This window comes from Hemicordylus capensis, chromosome 6 (genome assembly GCF_027244095.1).
Source record: "Hemicordylus capensis ecotype Gifberg chromosome 6, rHemCap1.1.pri, whole genome shotgun sequence".
NCBI lineage: Eukaryota > Metazoa > Chordata > Lepidosauria > Squamata > Cordylidae > Hemicordylus > Hemicordylus capensis.
This window is the reverse complement of record NC_069662.1, coordinates 61,589,527-61,608,124: the sequence shown is the minus strand read 5'-3', so window position 1 is coordinate 61,608,124 and position 18,598 is coordinate 61,589,527. Positions and strand designations below refer to the sequence as shown.

The window sequence follows — 18,598 nt, the reverse complement described above, 5'->3', positions numbered from 1 at the left end:
TCGCTTACCTGGTGGTCGACGGGCAGAAATCTCTTGGAAGGGGTTTCCTTTTCAAATGATAGCAATAGCAATAGCACTTATATTTATATACCGCTTTTATAGCCGGAGCTCTCTAAGCGGTTTACAATGATTTAGCATATTGCCCCCAACATTCTGGGTACTCATGATGACTCCTCCTATCTGGTTAACAATGGACACCTCTCTGCTAGGCTGGGGCCCCCACTGCACATCAGATTCAGGGCAAGTGGACTCTTCGACAAACACAATTTTATATCATTTTCCTGGAGCTACTGGCTTTCTTCAAAGCAATGAAAGCCTTCTTACCACCTCTACAGGGGAAAGTTGTACAAGTGCAGTTAGACAATACCACTGCCCTGGCTTACATCAACCGTCAGGGTGGGACAGTGTCTCAAAGTCTTTGTGCACTTAGCCTACAATTATGGCATTGGTGAATCCAGCATCAAGTGTGTCTGATGACCATCCACATAAAGGGCCTAGACAACATCCTGGTGGATCACTTAAGTTGAGTTTTCCCAAAACAACAACAGCATGAATGGGAAATCAAGACAGGATACATTACACCTCTCTTCACGAGTTGGATACAGAAGACTATAGATCTCTTTGCCACCTCAGAGAACACAAAATGCTCTTGTTTCTGCTCCAGGGCAGGTCACAACCCACGATCACTGGAGGACGCCTTCCAGCTGGACTGGCAGCAGGAGATCCTGTATATGTTTCCTCTGCGACTGCTGATCAGCCGACTGGTTGCCCGCCTTCTGACTGCCCCAACGTCGGGTATCCTGGTAACTCCATGGTGACCAAGAAAACCATGGTTTCCACAGGTACTCAAGACTGTCAGGGAACCAGTACCAAAGGCTGCCACAACAGGTAGATCTCCTAACAGACTATGGCAGTGTACTACATCCGGACGTTCTCACACTCCACCTAGCAGGATGGCGAATTGGCTTTTGAATAAGATCCTTCTTAGCCAAAGGAAGTCTTCCACCAGGTGTAATTACAGGAACAAATGGTTCTGCTTCAAATTATACTCACGGAGGCATGGTTTTCAACCTGACCAGGCCACAATCAGGGATGTGCTCCTCTGCCTGACTGATCTAAAATCGAAAGGTTTGGTTCATTCATTCATTCAATTTCTATACTGCCCTCCCAAAATGGCTCAGGGCAGTTTACATTAAAACGTTAATGTGTCTCTAAAGGTGCATCTAGCAGCACTATCTTCACAACATCCAGGCTGTGATGGGAAGACTCTTTTTTCCCCACCGAAATAGTAAAGCTTTCCTAAAAGGCCTCATGAATTTGTATCCATCCATTCGCACACTGGTCAAACCGTGTAGCATATCTTTTGTCCTTTTGGCTTTAACCATTTGAACCTATGAGTTCTACCGCTATTAAGTTATTGACTTTGAAAACTGCGTTCTTATTTGCCATCACTACAGCTAAACATGTTAGTTAACCAGCATGGTGTAGTGGTTAGAGTGCTGGACTAGGACCGGGGAGACCCGAGTTCAAATCCCCATTCAGCCATGAGACTTGCTGGGTGACTCTGGACCAGTCACTTCTCTCTCAGCCTAGCCTACTTCACGGGGCTGTTGTGATGAGAAACTTAAGTATGTAGTACGCCGCTCTGGGCTCCTTGGAGGAAGAGCAGGATATAAATGTAAATAAATAAATAGAGAGTATTGCGTATTGATTCACCATACACCAGAATTTACCTCGATAGAGTGCTGATGCGCATGGACCCAGATTTTTTACCCAAGGTGGTATCTGATTTCCATCTAAACCAGGACATTGTTCTCCCTACGTTCTTCAAAGATCCATCTATGCCTTTATGCCTATGCCTATGCAGTGCACTCCTTGGATGTGTGGAGGGTGCTTTTATATTACCTGGATCACACCAAGGACCAGATCCACCAAGAATCTGTTTGTAGCATACAGGAGCTCTGTGAGAGACTTATGCATTTCCAGACAAATAATGTCCAGATGGCTAGTTGAGCTTATCCTGCTAACCTACAAGACACAAAATATCCAACCACTTGAAGCAATCAAGGCCCATTCTACCCGTGCCTACGCTCCATCAGCTGCACACCTCTTGGGGATAACCTTCACAGACATCTGTAAAGTAGCAGTCTGGTACACTGAGTTACCTTTCGTCAAACATTATGCCATAGACATGTGCTCTGCTGCTGAGGTGAGCTTCAGGAGAAGTGTTTTGAAGCGGCTTTTACAATAGCTTCTACTTCACCCTCCTTCTCTTTGGAGCTAGTTAAACACCCATTCTTATGAATCTCGATCCAGATAAACAGGTTGCTTAATGTAATGTAATGTTTTTAATGTAAGCCATTTTTGGAAGGGCGGTATAAAAATCAAACAAATAAACAAATAAATAATAAATACCTGTAACTTTTAATCTGGTAGAGATCTGTCGACATCCATAAGACCCTCCCAGACCACCCTCTGCAGAAGTGCTATGCTATGTGCATACTAAGTGTGCATGCTATTCTCCTTTGATGATGAACTCACCTGATTCCGGATTATCGTCCTCCACGGCGGTCGTCCATGAACGGAAGAACATGGCACCCGCTCTACCTTTAAATAGCACACTGTAGGTGTGGGGGTGGGGCTCATTCGCTTTGACGAGCTGTGGCATTCTACCTCGAGGGTCCTGTGCAGGCGCATTACCCATTCTTATGGATGTCAGCGGATCTCTACCAGATCATAAGTTACAGGTAAGCAACCTGATTCTCTCCCACTACACTCCCATTTTACCATGCTGGAGTGCAAGGTAAAGTGCTGACAAGCACAGCAAACCCCATAGAAGCTTCAGTGTTTTAATTAAATATTCTGGTCTGACACTTCAAAAAAGCCTCAATAGTAGGGATTGGAATCAGGGTGGATCTCACTCTTTTGTTCTCTGGAGGCTTTCAGACAAGTACTGTTTCCTCTGTATGTTTTGTAAAATTCTCATCTCTTTGAAGTGGAGGTCTGAATAACCCATGTGATCTCTAGAGTAGTAGGCTCTAGCCTGTGAAACCTTTGATCACAATAAATGGGCTAATCCTTAAGGTGCCACAAAACTCTGAAAACCAAACTAGCCCCTACTTGAATTTGTTTGTTTTTCAAAATGTAAACCATGCCTTTCCTGCATGAAGCTCAGGGATATACATGGGGCTCTTAGGCAGGCTCCCATCCGGGTGGTAATCAGACCAGTCCCAGACCTGCTTAGCTTCAGCAGTGCTACTTTTAAATATATCTTATTTATATGGTCTGGAACTGTTCTGTTACTTGGTTATACTAAAGTGTAATGAAGAGTTGGAGTGTGAGAAAATGTTGGGAACTGGCCCTTAAAATATCATTGATAACAGCATCTCTTGATGCTTTGTGTGAATTTCTAGGATTGACATGAAGACTAAAAAATACCTCAACCCTTTCTTAAAGCAAGGCAACAGATCACCAGCAGGACATTATAGTGTGAACTTAACAGCATCGGTAAGACCTTTAAAAAAAATTCCTCAATAAGAACCAGCATGTTTCAGCTTTCATGTCATTTACACCTTCTGCAATAGCCTGTTCTATGGATCTTGCCTCTGATCATTCTGTGCATCTTGCCATTCCAAAATCTTTTACTTCTGTTATTATTTGGTTTTATAATCCAGACTCTTTTGAATAGTGTACCTCTTGATCGATCATGTGGAAGCTCACAGAAGAACAGGTCCAAATCCCATTTCTCAAAGGGAGTTTAGCTGATTCCACGCTCTGTTGTCAGAAGTTCTTAGTTCCAGCTCAAAATGCTGTCTCTCTACCCAGCCCTGAAGTAGCCTCCCTACATAGTCCTTGTGTTGTAGTCAGAAAGGATGTTGTTCCTAGTTGCTATGCAAGCATTTGGTTTTTCTAAATAGAAGAATGACACCCAGAATCAGAATCAAGCTTTATTACGGTCAGCGACCAGCATAAAATTACACATTAAATGAAGGTAATACTGGAGAAAAGTTACATGCTGATAGTTGATTGCAAATATGATGATAGCTATTGTGAAAAAGCTAAAATTTAAAAATAATTACAATTTAAAAAGAGACAAGCTACTAAAAAGAAACAAGCTACTAAGAAACTAAAACCGCTAAACATACTTTTTCATAATAAAATGCACAAAAAAGATAGAAGGGGAATTTAAATAGTAGTAGTAATATAGCTGAACATGATTTCATATGTGGTAAAAAGCTACTATTAAAATTAAGAATGGTTAAAACTATAATGGTTGCCATAAGTTGGACTATTACTAAAAATGGTAAAGTTACATGGAATTACACTAAATGGTGAAATACACTAAAATATGCTAAATGGTAAAGTTACACTGCATTAATCTAATAAAATATTATGCATTGCCATGGAGCAATTAATATGATACGAAGAATATGGAGGCGAGTATTAGGAGGACTCAAATTGGGGGAGTCCTTCAGCTATCATCTTTCGCTGGATGCCAATCGCAGCCGCACAGAACTTGGCAACAATTTTTGTGGTGTGGGGGTTAGAGTCAGATAGCAGCAATTGAATATAGAAGTGATTCATATGCCCTGGAAGCTTGTTCAGCAGTGGAGAAATAAGGGCGGCACGAATGTCTCTGTAGAACAGGCAGTATAGAAGGACATACTCAGTGGTTTCAATTTGCTCTGAGCCGCAGGGGCATAATCGCTCTGCGTTTCTTTCTGTATCGACCCTCTATTACTGCTGAGGGGAGACCATGGCAGCAGGCCAGAGTGAATGCCCTTTTGTGGCTTGGGGCTTCCAGTTGAGAAAGGTATGCTGCTGGAAAGGCCATATATCTAAGCTCCTCACTTATACAAAACTTTGAGACACTGCTGAGATCTGCTTGACGCTCAGTGTCTGTGATGCGCTGTTTGATGATAGCTTTTGCCTGATCGTATCCCATGTTGATCAGGGACAGAGGAGTGAGGCCCAGGGTAGCTAATTTCATCTCAATTGCCTGAGCCTATATAGAATGGTAATCGTCATGAAGGGTTAGAGGGGCAAGATCAATTGGACTGAGGGATAGTTTAAGCCAATAGGAGAGAGTGGCCACCCATACCCTAGCCTCAGTCTTGATCAGGCCTGTCTCCAGGCATAATGTAGCAATGAAAACACATCTTGGTACACGCAGCGCTGCCCTGAGAAACTTGGATTGTACCCATTCCAAAGTCACGATATTGGGAAAAGTACACAGTTGAGCGCCATAGAGTAGTTGGGCTAATGACTTGACTTGGAACAGTTCAAGAGCTTCAGGGACATAGTGGTCTCCTCTTGTGTGCATAAATTGAAGAATAGCGGAGGAGCTTCTCTGAGCATTTATGGCCACATGATCTCCATGGGCTTTTCTGGAGCCACTTGAATGAAAGACTACGCCCAGGTATTTAAAATGAGTCACTTGTTCAATTTTATGTCAATCCTCCAGGAATGGATCTTGGGCCTCCTAGCAAAGGCCATTATTTTAGTTCTGTTATAATTGATTTCCAGACCATCTTCCTTGCAGTGCAGTGTCAGAGCCCTCAACGCTCTTCTAAAGCCAATGGGAGTTCTTGAAAGGATGACCGTGTCATCTGCGTATAGTAGGGTGGCTTGGTGTCTCCTGGTGAGCTTAGGAGGATGGAAGTCAATGTTGCTGAGCTGGTCCACCATTGAGTTGATGTAAAAATTAAATAGGAGTGGGGCCAGAATGCAACCTTGCTTGACGCCCTTCTGCATTAGGACGCTACTTGTAAGATGACCTTGTGGGCTACACCTCACCTTGAGTGAGGTGTTAAGATGCAGGGTTCGAACGAGATGCAGCAGGCGCCAATCAATAGGTCTCTAGCTTCTCCCATAGTTTTACACGTGAGATGGAGTCAAAAGCTGCCTTAAGGTCAATGAAGGCAGCATAAAGGGAGGTCGTCATACAGGCGGAATATTTTCCAATGAGGTGCTGTAGGACTATACATTGATCAATAGTGGAGCGCCCCTCTCTGAATCCTGCTTGTTCCTCAGCAAGAAGCTTTTCCTGCTCCATCCAGTCCCTGAGTTTCCCATGTAGGTGTCTTGCCTAAAGTTTACTGATGGTATTAAGTAGACTGATAGGTCTATAGTTGGCCGGGTCATCCTTCTTGCCCTTTTTAAAGATGGGGACAATTATTGCTACCCCCCAAACTCCATGTAGTTGATTGATTTTACTCTTGAGTCGGAAAACTCAAGAGTAAATTCTCAAAACTCAAGAGAAAATTCACGGTGCATAATTAATAAAGAAATTGAGCAACTATTGTTGTTTAATGGTGTATTGTGGTTATATTATGGAACATGTATCTTATGTATATACCTTAAGTTATGGGACAGAACCCTTAACAAGATTAAATGTAGGTTATGGAATCATTACCATATTCATTCATTGAACGTTAGCTTCATACTTTATTTTTGTCCATTAACTGCTTAATAACAGGTCTCAAATGAAAAGAATGTCCTTCAGACACACAAGAAAAGATGGGAGTTTTCCAAAACAGATGTGCGTTTGCCAGAGCTTAGCTATAGCCATTTCCCTGAACGTAAAGGTCCGGATGGTAAGAATTTCTGATTGATCCTAGATCTGTTTGAACACAGCCATCTAACAGGTAAAGAATAATGGTATTCCAAGATACACAGGAAAAAGAGGTCCACTGAACTGCTGTCAAGGGCAAAAGGAATTGGTTTCTGAAAGTAAAGTAAAGCAACTTTGGGTGCCCAAAGCTAAGTAGAATGATGCACATTAACAAATGAGGTTCCATCCTGCCTTAGGCTCACACATCAAAGTTGTGAGCCCAGCAGTCTGAAGAAATACTGTCTGAGAGCTGGTTGTGATGAACTGCATTCTAGGAGATAGCTTTTGAACATGTAGTTGCAAATCACATAGGTGGTCTATTCTAACAAGAAATTATCATTTTTAAGTATGTGTACAAAATCCACAGAAATTAGTCCAAGAACTGTCAGAATATCCCAGTGGAGCAGCCATTCTTTCTCCCATTTACTGCTGTTCTATTCCCAAGCTATTTTGGTCAATGCCAAAAGACAAAATAATACAAAACACTAGCCCTGTGCACCAGCAGAAATATCAGTTCAGTGCTGATCCAATAACATGGAAGAAAAATATCGGGAAGGTTGATAGGACCTCCCAAACACTATTGGTATCAGGTCAGCGTTGACCCAATAATCCTTATTCAAAGCCAGCTTGGAGAGAGGTTATCTCCAAGCTGGCTCCAGATCTGAATTTAAAGGACTGTCCTTCTAAAATTGGAGGGTGGGAGGTTCCTCCAGGAAGCAACCAGTGGCTCAGTGATTGCTTCCACACAAGGTGTTTCCCTTCTGACTCCAGACTGGCTCTGGACTTGAACTTTAAATGCTGCATCTGCTAAATCCAGGGGTGGGGGTCATGTTAACCTCCCAGGAAGTGCCCACTGGTCCAGTTGACCATGGTAGGGGGGTAACTTGGCTTGGCTCCCTAATGTTGCTGGTCGATTGGTTAAAAACCAGATCTGGAGCTGGCTTGGAGACCAAGTCTCTCCAAGCAGCCAGGTGAGTTTCCCCCTGATATTACTATTGGAAGTGGAAGGATTTCCAATAGGACAGCAGGGATTTTAGTCGGAATTCCAACTATTGGGGCTCTCTGCTGTCACATTGGAAATCCTTCCAAGAATGCCCAATAGTGATCATATCGAACCATAAGAATATCAGACAATAAAATTGCACAACCCTATAAAACACAATATCTTTTTATCAAGTGACTGTAAGCTTATGTTGACTGAAAGGACCCTCATGCTGTGGTTTAATAGAAAATAGTTTTCTGTCTCTGGCAAGTGGGATTAGGAAAAACTCCCATGTAGATGTAACCAAACAAAGCAAGTATGAATCACATTCCATTAAAAACCTGATAAAAATCCAAAGGCTTGCAATTAAACTTTTCAGTATTCAAATAAGCCAAATCATGAGAAAATTAATTGCTCAAAATCATATGTTACAATGTAAGCCACAGGAGGAAGAAATTACCCTTTTTGCAAAAGAAAAATGATAAAGATCATGCTCTTACTATCTACATGATCATAGTTAAAGGGTTAATTATGATCAGCAAGCTGAGCAGAGTCCCTCAGAGCATGATATTTTGTGGGATTAATCTATGATTGTCAACTGCAGTCTGATCATAGCTGCCAGTTGTAAGGGTGTTCCACTCTGAGCTTGGAAAGGAACGCATAATCCTCAGACGTTCTGTTAGAATAACTGGTCAAGCTGGTTGTTCCAACAGAATGATCTTGGAACCCTCCAGACGTTCTGAAATAGTTCCAAGCATCATTTTATATTGCAAAATGGCACTCTTCTGGCCACTGCACATGCGCAGAGGCCAGAAGAGCGCTATTTTGGAGGGCAAAATGGCGCTTGGAACGGGTTCGTTCCTTTCTGAGCTCCTCATTTGAAGGGCGTTCTGTTCTGAGCTCGGAACACTAGAAATGGCCTGTTTTGAGGCAGAATGTTCCGAGTTCGGAATGTTCTGCACATTCCTAGCCAGTTGTAATTTACTCCTAGTTAACCATGGCAGTGGGACTACGATTGGCACTAAAGTGCGGATTCTTGTATCATTCTCTGTGAGAGCATTCCCAGCTCACCGATTATAGTTAACTCTTTAACTATGATCGTGCATGTCATGAGAACACAGCCAAAGTTTTGTAAAAGCAAAACTGAGTATGCTGACTTTGTTTTCCTTCATAGCTCGGAATTCCAGATTTCTGAAGAAAGAAAATAAAATTGTTTCAGAGTCTCGCATGCCATCTCTTGCCATGATGGATCTTCAAACCCCAAGCCTGGCCCTGAATCAGGTATTCAATTTCCCTGGATTGAGAAGAGAGTACTGACTAACCCAATTTACCATGTCCACATGGTGATGTTGCCTTTGGGAGCCATTTACACACTCCAAACTCCAGAGAGAGAGAGTTAGTAGGGCAATTCCTGTGTGGTATGCAAGTTGCGTACATATTTCTATTATCTTTGGGACTGACTTCCTCCAAGGAATCCAGGTTGTTCCTTAGAAAAAGATAGTTGTAAAAAGGGTAATTTCCTAGTTCGATATGATTAGGAAAGGGACAGAAAATAAAGCAGCAAATATCATGATGCCATTATGTAAACCTATAGTACAGCCACATTTATGTTGCTTCCACACTAGGAACCGTAAATGCTGCTGAGGCACTGTTCTTTCATTATCATCTGGAAATAAAATCATAATTGCAGTTCCACATGGCCCTTAATATATTCCTGTATCCTCTTAAATATCCTGCATTTCCCATCCTCATTCCACAAACAAAAGTGGGTGATGTACTGGGCAGCTAGCCAGCAATTATAGGGTTAACGCATCAAGTGGTTTTCCTTGACTGACAGTCTGTAGACCCAATGATCCTAGGACAGGCCTGCTCAACTTGTGCCCCCCAGGTGTTTTTGGACTACAATTCCCATAATCCCTAGCCACAGTGGCCAATAGCCAGAGATTATGGGGGTTGTAGGCCAACATCTGCAGGAGGGCCGAAGTTGAGCAGCCCTGCCCTAGGGCATCATTTAACAGGTTGGGTGGGTCAAAAGGGCTCCTGAGGGTCTTCTGAGAAGAATTGGGTGGCTAGGTGAGGGGAGAGCAATAGAGTCTTGCCAAGTTCTCTCAGGGTGAGTTTTTGCAAGTCCCTGGGGGTCAGGGGTTGCAGGGTTGGGCACACCTAAATCCAGGGGAAGGAAGCCAAGGCATATGGCTTTGGAAGTTTAGACTTAGGAAAAGAATTTTAGTAAGGCGTGTTAGAAGTTATTTTATTTTGTGTTTGTGTCTCTGCAAATATTTTATAATTACCTCACTGCAACAACTGCTTAGTAATGATTAAGTCAAGTACCACCTATAGGCATCTGGACGATAGAAAAGAAACTCTTGTAAACACTAAGAAGCTAATCTTATTTGTAACAGCTACTCTTTAACTCCTGAACTAGCTTACTCCTTTGTTTTTTTGTTTTATTTTTGGTTTTGGTAGTAAATCAATAAATTATTTTCTTTGTTTTCAAGCCTTCTCAGAGTGTTTGACTGACTCTGGGAGAAGGGAGGGGGGAAGTCTCTAGTTCATACGGCCCCAAAAAGGACTGCAAAGCCTTCTATTTCCCCACTTAAACATATGTAAGTAGAACCACATTTTTATATTTGCCTGCTAGCAAAATAATGAGGGGACCAAAGGAAGATCGCTCTTTTTCGGTCAGAGGAACCCTGCTAGCTAAGGAGCGGTTGGTGGCAGCAATACAATCTATCAGAGAGCCTTTTTGATTAATTTTATACCCAGTCAGCCCATGAGGCTCAGAGAGGCATGACTAAGCTGTAGTCTCCTCTCAGGTGGGCTGGGCTTGGTTTTGTTACAGTCAGTGTTCTCTCTAATTTTTTTCATCTGTGTGCAGAATTAGATTTGTTCTGGGTCGCAGTATCAAGGCAGTGTGTGCTCACATACATTCAGGGTGGGGCCTTCCCAATTCAACCTGAGTGGGATCTAAAATTAACTGAGCGGACATCAAAAAATGTTTGAGCATGTGCACATGTGCACGCCTTACAGGGAACACTGGTTACAGGTGATATTACTGCTCTACGAGTCTAACCTTACAATAAGATCCTAAGAATGTTTGTTTAGAAGTAACACCCATATGATGCAATGAGATTAGGAATGCCGACAAACTTCTCCAGACTAGAAGCTTAGAGGAGATTTTTGAAAGTTCAAGAACTGCACTGGCTACCAATAAGTTTTCAAGCAAAATGTGGCCCTCAGGGGCCACACCACCTCGCACCCAAGCCAACACCCCCTGCATCTGAAGCCAGGTGCGGTGTCCCTGGATTAGCTTGCATATGTGGCTGAATGGCCCTGTTTGCAAAAAAAAAAAAAAAAGCCTGTGCTCCCACCGCAGCCAGAGTGGCTCTCTCTGCCTTTTAAAGGTAGGGCGAGCTGCTCCTGGGCATGCAGTGAATGCAGCACTGGCCAATTATTTTTGCAAACGGGGTTGCACGGCCCTGTTTGTGAGCTAATCCATGGCCTCCGTGTCTGGTGTCAGACACAGCGTGGCTAATCTTCGCCCTCCCGTGTTTGATGTCAGCCACTGATGCAGGGGGTGGGGCTATGGGCCATGGAGGGTGGGCTGAATCCAGGCCGCTGCTGGCCTCCCTCCACCACTGGGTCCAGGGTATCTAAAAAAGTGCTGCTTTTGTCATGAACCCTGCCACCTATTAAGATCATCTGAGGAGGTCTGGTTATGGTTGCCACAAGCCTTCTCTATGGCTGCCCTGGAGCTCTGGAATGCACTTCCTGTCAAAATAAGAGCTTCTCTGTCTCTGCCTGCCTTTAAAAAGACCCTTAAGATGCACCTGTTTTATCAGGCTTTTAGTTAAAAAAACAACTTAAACTGTTTTAATTTTTAAAATTCTGTTCTTATGGTTGTATTTGTAAACCATGAACACTGCCTAGAGATACACATATCAGGCAGTCTGTAAATATGATAAATGAAAAGCCCACCTCAAAGAAGAGGTGAGCTCTTCAACTTCTCCAATGTTCTTTGCTTAGAGAAGTTTGTTGGTTCTCTCCCAGCTTCCCTTTACTTTCAGCTCCCTTAAGCAATAGTGGGATAAGCTGTGGAGGGAGAGGCAACAGAGTGAGGAATGCGGCGGGGGCTTCCCCCCTTCTCCTCCTCATTTCCATAGTACATTCATTCCATAAGCTACAGTGGGAGAGGTTTTTTTTCTCCTTCCTGTCACTCCCGCCCTCCATCATCAGCACACTTTGAATAAAGGGAAATTTCCAGAAAGACCACAAGTCACAAAGGCTCCTGTGAATTTCCTTTTATTCCTGCACACTAAGGAGCAGCACACCAGGACAATAGGCACGGGTGAGGAAGAAAAAAACCCTCCCAACCCCTGTGCTGTCACTGCTGCTTCTAGCACCAGCACACTAGGGAAACTAGGAGAAAGAAAGAAATGAAAGCCTCCTCTTTCCCACTCCCTTGCTGCCACCTCTACTGCTCATCCCACTGCAGCTCCAGGGAGCTGCAAATAAAGGGAAACAGGAAGTGTTGTTGTGGGGGGGGGCGGTGTGGAGGTTGGCAGGAAGGTGCTTGGAGAATGGGGAGACTGGTCTGATTTTTATTTTTATTTTTTAAGATTGGATTAAGCCAGTTAATTGATTAAGATCAGTCTGAGCCAGTTTTTATGAACATTCATCTGCTATCTGATATTCCAGTCAACCAGATGAGTGTGCTTTCTGTTTGAATCCCTGGTGGCTATCCTTGCACAGTGGAGGCTGTACTATATTAACATTTTACATGGAATTTACTTCCACAAAATGTGATGATGGCCACTGCCTTAGATGGCTTTAAAATGGGATTAAAGTGCCAACCATGGAGGCAATTGGCAAAAGATGGGTTTGGGTGAATAGCATCTGTGTCTGTGGGATTTGGTGGCAGGCTGTCGGAGATGGGGTGATGCATGAATTGAGACAGGCCCACCTGAGGCTAATAGCCATAATGGCTAAATGGAACATTCATGTCCAGAGCAAGTATACTTATGAATACCAGTTGCCGGGGGGCAACAACATAAAGTTATTGCCTTCATGCCCTCTTTGTGGACTTCCCTTAGGCTCTGGTTGGCCTCTGGAGAATGAGATGCTAGGCTAGGTGAAATTTTGATCTAATCCAGAGGGACTCTTATGTGTTTAGAAGAATAATGTGCTTTTTTTCCTATTTAAAGTATTTCTCTGGCAAAATTATGGCCAGGACAATTATGAAAATATGTAATATGTTTGCAATTCAGTTAAAAAATTTTAACTGAATTTTAGTAGGAATTTTTTGCTCCCAACGTATTGGCTACTGTTGGGGGTTTTTTCGCCTACTCCGTTCTGTGTTCTGGGTGCGTAGTTAGAGTTAGGTTGGCCACAATGGCAGTAACAGTGCGGGCGGGGTGGTAATTTGAGGGTTAGAATATCGGTGAGCACCCTTGGATATGTAAAAGGGTGATTGGTTAATCGCTTCTTTGTGGCCTGTGCGGCACGGGGAAAATGATTGCCATGAAACCTGCTTCAGGATTTCTCCAACCTTTGGGCTGCGCGGTCCGGGGTGGACGAATGCCTAGAAGTATCCAGATCCTCTCTTACAGAAGGGGGGGGGTGGCTTTGAAGGAATTGAGTGGGGCGTACCTGCCCATTCCTGAGCCAGGGTGTGTCGCCCAGTAGGGTGATGGGTAGGACTTCAGAGTTCTGACCTGTTTCTGTTGGCCCGCACTGTTCTCTAAGGGTGATTAATCACCTGGTGTTCCAGTCTGCCATGCCTGTGTAATAGTTAATAAAGTTGTGGCCCTTTTCATCCATATTAAGTCTACGTGTCTTCCTGAGCTGGGGTCTGGGGACAATGTTTATTTCTTGTTTTAAAATGTTTTTAAATTGTTAATTGTTGTGTTATTGTTTTTAATTTGTTTTAGCTTTTCATTGTTTTACAAGTTTGTTTTAATTGTAAACCGCCCTGAGCCATTTTTGGAAGGGCGGTATATAAATCAAATAAATAAATATAAATAAATAAATAAATAAATAAAATGTGCTTGATTTACAGGTATCTGGGGCCTCCTTGCAAGACACTTCAGAAACCACTTTCCCCAGAGTAGAACATTAGCATCAAGTGAACTTTGTATGATTCATCACTTCTGCAAGCCTGTTGCCTTCTGGAAGCGCCAGAACCCTTTGCAACAGATGTCCTTAGAGAGTGTTTGGCGGCAAGTATTTTTGCCATGTTCCAAACAATGTCAGTCAAAGGAAACAGACATCCTGATGTTGTATAGTTGTCACGGTGCTAAGACTGCAGTGTCCTTTGTAGCATGATTATTGTGCAGTATCCAAATCTGATTATTTCAATGGGCCTGGAGTATTGGACCTTAGACTAATATACATTAACAAGATATTGGGAGGAAGGATCTTCTGTACCAAGATAAATTGAGACTTCTAACAGTTTAAGTACTGGCCAGCTTCTTTTCTGAAAGACTGTAACGAACAATGTAGTTATTTCTCATAACCCTAGTACAAGAGTGAAACTGTTTGATGCTTGAACAACTCTTTCAGGCCAGTTTACACTTTCTACAGGACAAGCTTCAAGTCTGAAATGGGAATGTGTGTTTGTAGGGCTGGGCATAGCTGAAGGGCAAAGGAACTGCAGCCAGACTACACTGTGCATGGTAGTTTCTGCAGACATGCATGTCTGTTTCATATTTTTCAGCATTTGCTGCACTACACTATTGCATACACAGCAAACACCCTTACTGTGAATTAACTCTGTGTCATAAGTCTGTAGCATTAAAATAGTCTGTATGTACTTGTCTTTCAATGGGAGAGGAAGAAGAACAGCAACTGTAACTACTTGGAGAGAAGCAGGTTCCAAGCATATCTACAATACAGATTGAAGCTGATTTGTTAGGCATTGTTTGTCCAGGGAACTCTAAGAAATGGTTTCTGTTATGGGAGCTAGGGATATCTTAAAATAAAATTATCAGCACCCTTGACAAACTCTAATTCCAGGTAGATGGGCGCGTTTGTTTGGGCAGAGATGGGAATCCATGGCACTTAAACTGGTGTGAAACTGATACAAGTTTACATGTAGCTATACCCAGCTAGTGAGACCACAAGAGACTATTACAGGGATGGTCTTGCAATAAACAGCTCAGGGGAGAAATCTTTTCACAGGTGTTGTGTTTGCCAGGGTAAGCTTGTGCTATAGTGAAGAAGCCTGAAGCAGTGTGTGTACAAGAAGAAGTAAGATCACACTTGGAACTTGCATGAATGCTTTGAATATCCTGCCTGTTATTGACATATAGAAAGATCCTTGGGCTCTACCTTCTCTTTCAAGAAGCAGCACTAATGAAACAGAAGAAGAAATAGAAGCACTTAGCCTGTTTAGTCAGTCAGTCCTTTATTACGGTCATGGACCAGTGCATAGCTAAAACATACATACATACTTACAAGCTTACATAGCCTGTTTAGGATGAATGGTAGAATGGCAGCAAGGAGAAACTGTATTGCCAAGCGAACACACAAACCTTGCAGCCTCCATTCAATAATGCTCCATACAGAGGCCTTGGACAGCAGTCCGTGACTGGGCAAACCTCTATTTGAGCCCCAGGAGAATTACCAGTCCTAATTGCTTTCTAATCTCTCTTGCTCTTTCTCCCATTCTTTTCAGATGGCTCACTGAGAAATATAGCTTTTCAAAATGCTCAAACTGAGCAGAGCGAATCCCTCACCACCCCTCAAAGCAATCTCCCAAGTACCTGATTATTGAACTAGTTTTGAATCAGTTATAACTTTTTGTGTTGAGGGGTTTGGTTTTGGTTCTGTTCAGGGCAAGCAAGAGATTTTAGTTCCATGTTCAGTTTCAGTTCGCCGAAAACCTGCCCCACCCCCACCCCCCAAACTAGTTTTTGGGTTTGGGTTAAGTTAAGCGTAGCATAGTTTCATGTTTCTGATTGTAAGCACTGTGACAGTTCTCTGTACACTGGAACAAATGCCATTGATGTAGCTTTCTTTTAAATCCACTCACACCATAATGTGAATTGATGTTAAGTTTTTCTAAATATCTTTTTGTATAAGAAACCTCATCCAATATGCTGGAAATGACTGGTTGTAAATAGTTGCTGTTTGCATGTACATGCCTTTGTAGTGCACCCTTCTTAGCACACTTGCAATTTCTGAGCACTATACATTTTTTGAGTGTGCTGATATGTCACTCCATAAAGCACCATGGTGCTGCTTTTATTATTATTATTTAATTAATAGAAAACCAGTAGCATTTCACATAATTGTAAGTCAGATCTATACCACAGTCTTAAACTGCTTTAATAGTGATTCCATATCCCATATAGTCTTGTATGCAGAATTCTCAGCTCTCCAAGCTACAATTCCCAGGATTTCTTTGGAGTTCATGACTGTTAAACTGGTATAAGGCCACTACATGCTTGTAGTGTAGATATGTTCTTTTTGTTCACTGTTGGAGCAATTGTGTCCCACTTCTATGAAAAACACAAAAGCATTTGGATCGTATTGCTATACAGTGAAGTTATTGGAAAGTGCAGTTGATGAAGATAGCTTTAAATGAATGTCTTTTTTATTTACCATCCTAACACTTCTAGTTATAAGGACAGTTTGTGTTCAAGATTCAGGACACATCTTATATTGGGATACTGCTTGCTGGATTGTAATTATATCACTTTCAGATATGGCAAATTTAAAGTGTGAGTTTTTTAACTCATTTGTTTCCAGTATTATAACAACATTGTGTTCCCTTTACAACCAAGTACATTTTAAAAAGAAGAATGGAGATAGGCTAAGTATTACATTTATAAAAATTTCTGCAAATGCCACGTAGGACCATGATTCTTGACTGCGGCAAGTATAACTGAAATAAATGGGCTTGGGTCAGCTGAATGAAATCTCAATGGTTCATTTCCCATTATTCCTCATTCCTGTTATTGCATTCAGTAAGGTCAGTCACATGAGCAGCCCTACCTGGGTAGGGCTGCTCATGTAGAACACTGAGATCGGTCCCAATCCCTGCACTCTTCACCGAGGTAGCCTGGGTTTTTTATCCAGCCTAATAGTGGGGTAGAAGCACCCTTCTACCCCCACTTCTCAGTTGTATGAACGCTTGGGCTGCCTCCCCGGTCATGTGAACACTCTGAGCTGCCTTTCTTCTCTGCCTGAAGCCCGAACACGCATAAAGCCAGGGTGCAAAGCCAGGGTGCATTGTGGGATGCCGGAGGACTTCCTCCTCCAGCTCCCAGCACTGCCACTCGTCAGCAGAGCAACACTGCTGTCAGGGAAGGGTGATCATGTGCAGGGAAGCAGGGAGGATCCTGCCTCCCTGCCCACCCTCCCCAGCAAGGTCATGCGAATGACCTTATTTTGTCATTTCTTAGTAATGGTCTCCATTAGCAAATGCACTTTTTTGTGAGGACTTCTTAGTTATAAATGGTCTATGAGTGTCCCAGTAACACTGTTTTAAGGTAAAGTTGCTCTTCACATCAGTGTCTGTATTCTTCTTCCCCTGAGAACTATTTTCTTATGTCGCTTCTCCAAAACCGCATATAATCCTTGGATTGCTATAGTATATTTTCCTTTGGAAGTGATAGAGAAGTTACAATAATGCATGATAGGCTTTGTTTTATGATACTGTGAAGGTGAAACCCAAGTTTGCAGTATGGTTAATATTCATTCTCACTGAACAGAACTGTTTCTCCAAAATAAAGGAATATTTAGTTGCATATCAATACACTTGATCTGTGTCCAGTTCAACATGTACTCAACCCTTCAATCAACCAATTGCATTCATATGATTGTCAATAGCATGCTAATTGCAGAAAATGGGCTGTACAAAACATAAAATGTATTGTTTTTTGCTTGATATGCATGGTGAAATTAATTCCAAGTTGTAACTTTGTAATGTAATGGGAAAGAAATATAAACAATCGCAAGAATTTGCTTCAGTGCTTAACTCATTGTCCTCTGCCTTTAATTGCCAATTCTGATAATAAAATTGAACCAATTTTCTTTACCCTGAAGAATCAGTGTGGTATCGTGGCTACATTGTTGGGCTGTGAGTCTCATAGTCTCAAGTTCATAGCTGGCTGACTTTGTCACTTTTTAAAAACCTACTTCAAAAGCTTATTGTGAAGATAAAAGGAACGCTTGCAGGGGGGCAGGGGGAGTTGAAACTAGATATGATGAACACTGATTTGCTACTCAATCAATCATCTTTATTACAGTCCAAGACCAGCATAAGACAGAACAGTAGAGCATGATTCAAAACAAATTATGGAACCATAAAGTTATATTACTTTAAAATTACTACTCTAATAGTATAAAGCTGTAATATAATACTATAAAGCTGCTACCCTTAGAAAAGAGGGTAGTTTCTAGATATTTTTAGGAGGTATGTTTTTTAAATCACTGCCTGACATCTGACTACATTACTCAAAAGAAGTCCCATTGAAATTAATCATACAAATTAGTCATGCCCAATTTGCTCTGTTTATTTCAATGGCTCTTCCATTGAGTAATATAGTCAGGATGTCGACCACAGACAATAACCAACATCAGACAGAGTCCATGGGAGCAACTCAGCATCCCAAGATAGTTGTGGGGGGAAGTAGCAGAGATTCTTTATCTGCTCCCTAGTGCTCTCAGGGTCTCTACGTCCCCTGTCTTCCTGCAACCCTTCTCACCCCAATATCAGTGGGCTGCTTTCTCTTCTTTCCTCCCCTCACACTTTGTCTCTTTTCTTCAGGTCACCCTAGTAGCAATTGTTCCAATGCAAGAGAACAGCTAGAAAGAGAGAGGAACTTGAGCTTGAAAGCATCAGAGAGAGGCTCCTTATTCAAAACTCAGGGTATTTCCAGACAGGGTTTTTCTGCAGGAGGGTCAGTGAACTCATTCAAGAACTGCTTGCAGGACCTAGCAGTTCTTACACTAGTTCATCCTGCTATTTTCTACCTGTACCAAGGCAGACATTACAG

General features: G+C 42.4%; 1 protein-coding gene across 15 annotated transcripts in view; it reads left to right on the top strand.

The window, feature by feature from the left end:
- The window catches only part of CDKL2 (cyclin dependent kinase like 2), a 60,054-nt gene extending 42,417 nt beyond the window's left edge, over positions 1–17,637 (top strand). For 10 of the 15 annotated variants that reach the window (XM_053259607.1, XM_053259617.1, XM_053259614.1 and 7 more), the window contains 3 exons: positions 3,414–3,507; positions 6,479–6,596; positions 13,654–17,637. In XM_053259607.1, the coding sequence (XP_053115582.1) occupies positions 3,414–3,507; positions 6,479–6,596; positions 13,654–13,919 (478 nt within the window). In that variant the 3' untranslated portion in view covers positions 13,920–17,637. Of the gene's footprint in view, positions 1–3,413; positions 3,508–6,478; positions 6,597–8,769; positions 8,877–10,093; positions 10,202–13,653 lie in introns of those variants that run through there. The other 5 variants (XM_053259619.1, XM_053259618.1, XM_053259616.1 and 2 more) reach the window with 4 other exon arrangements.
- The last annotated feature ends 961 nt before the right edge of the window (positions 17,638–18,598 follow it).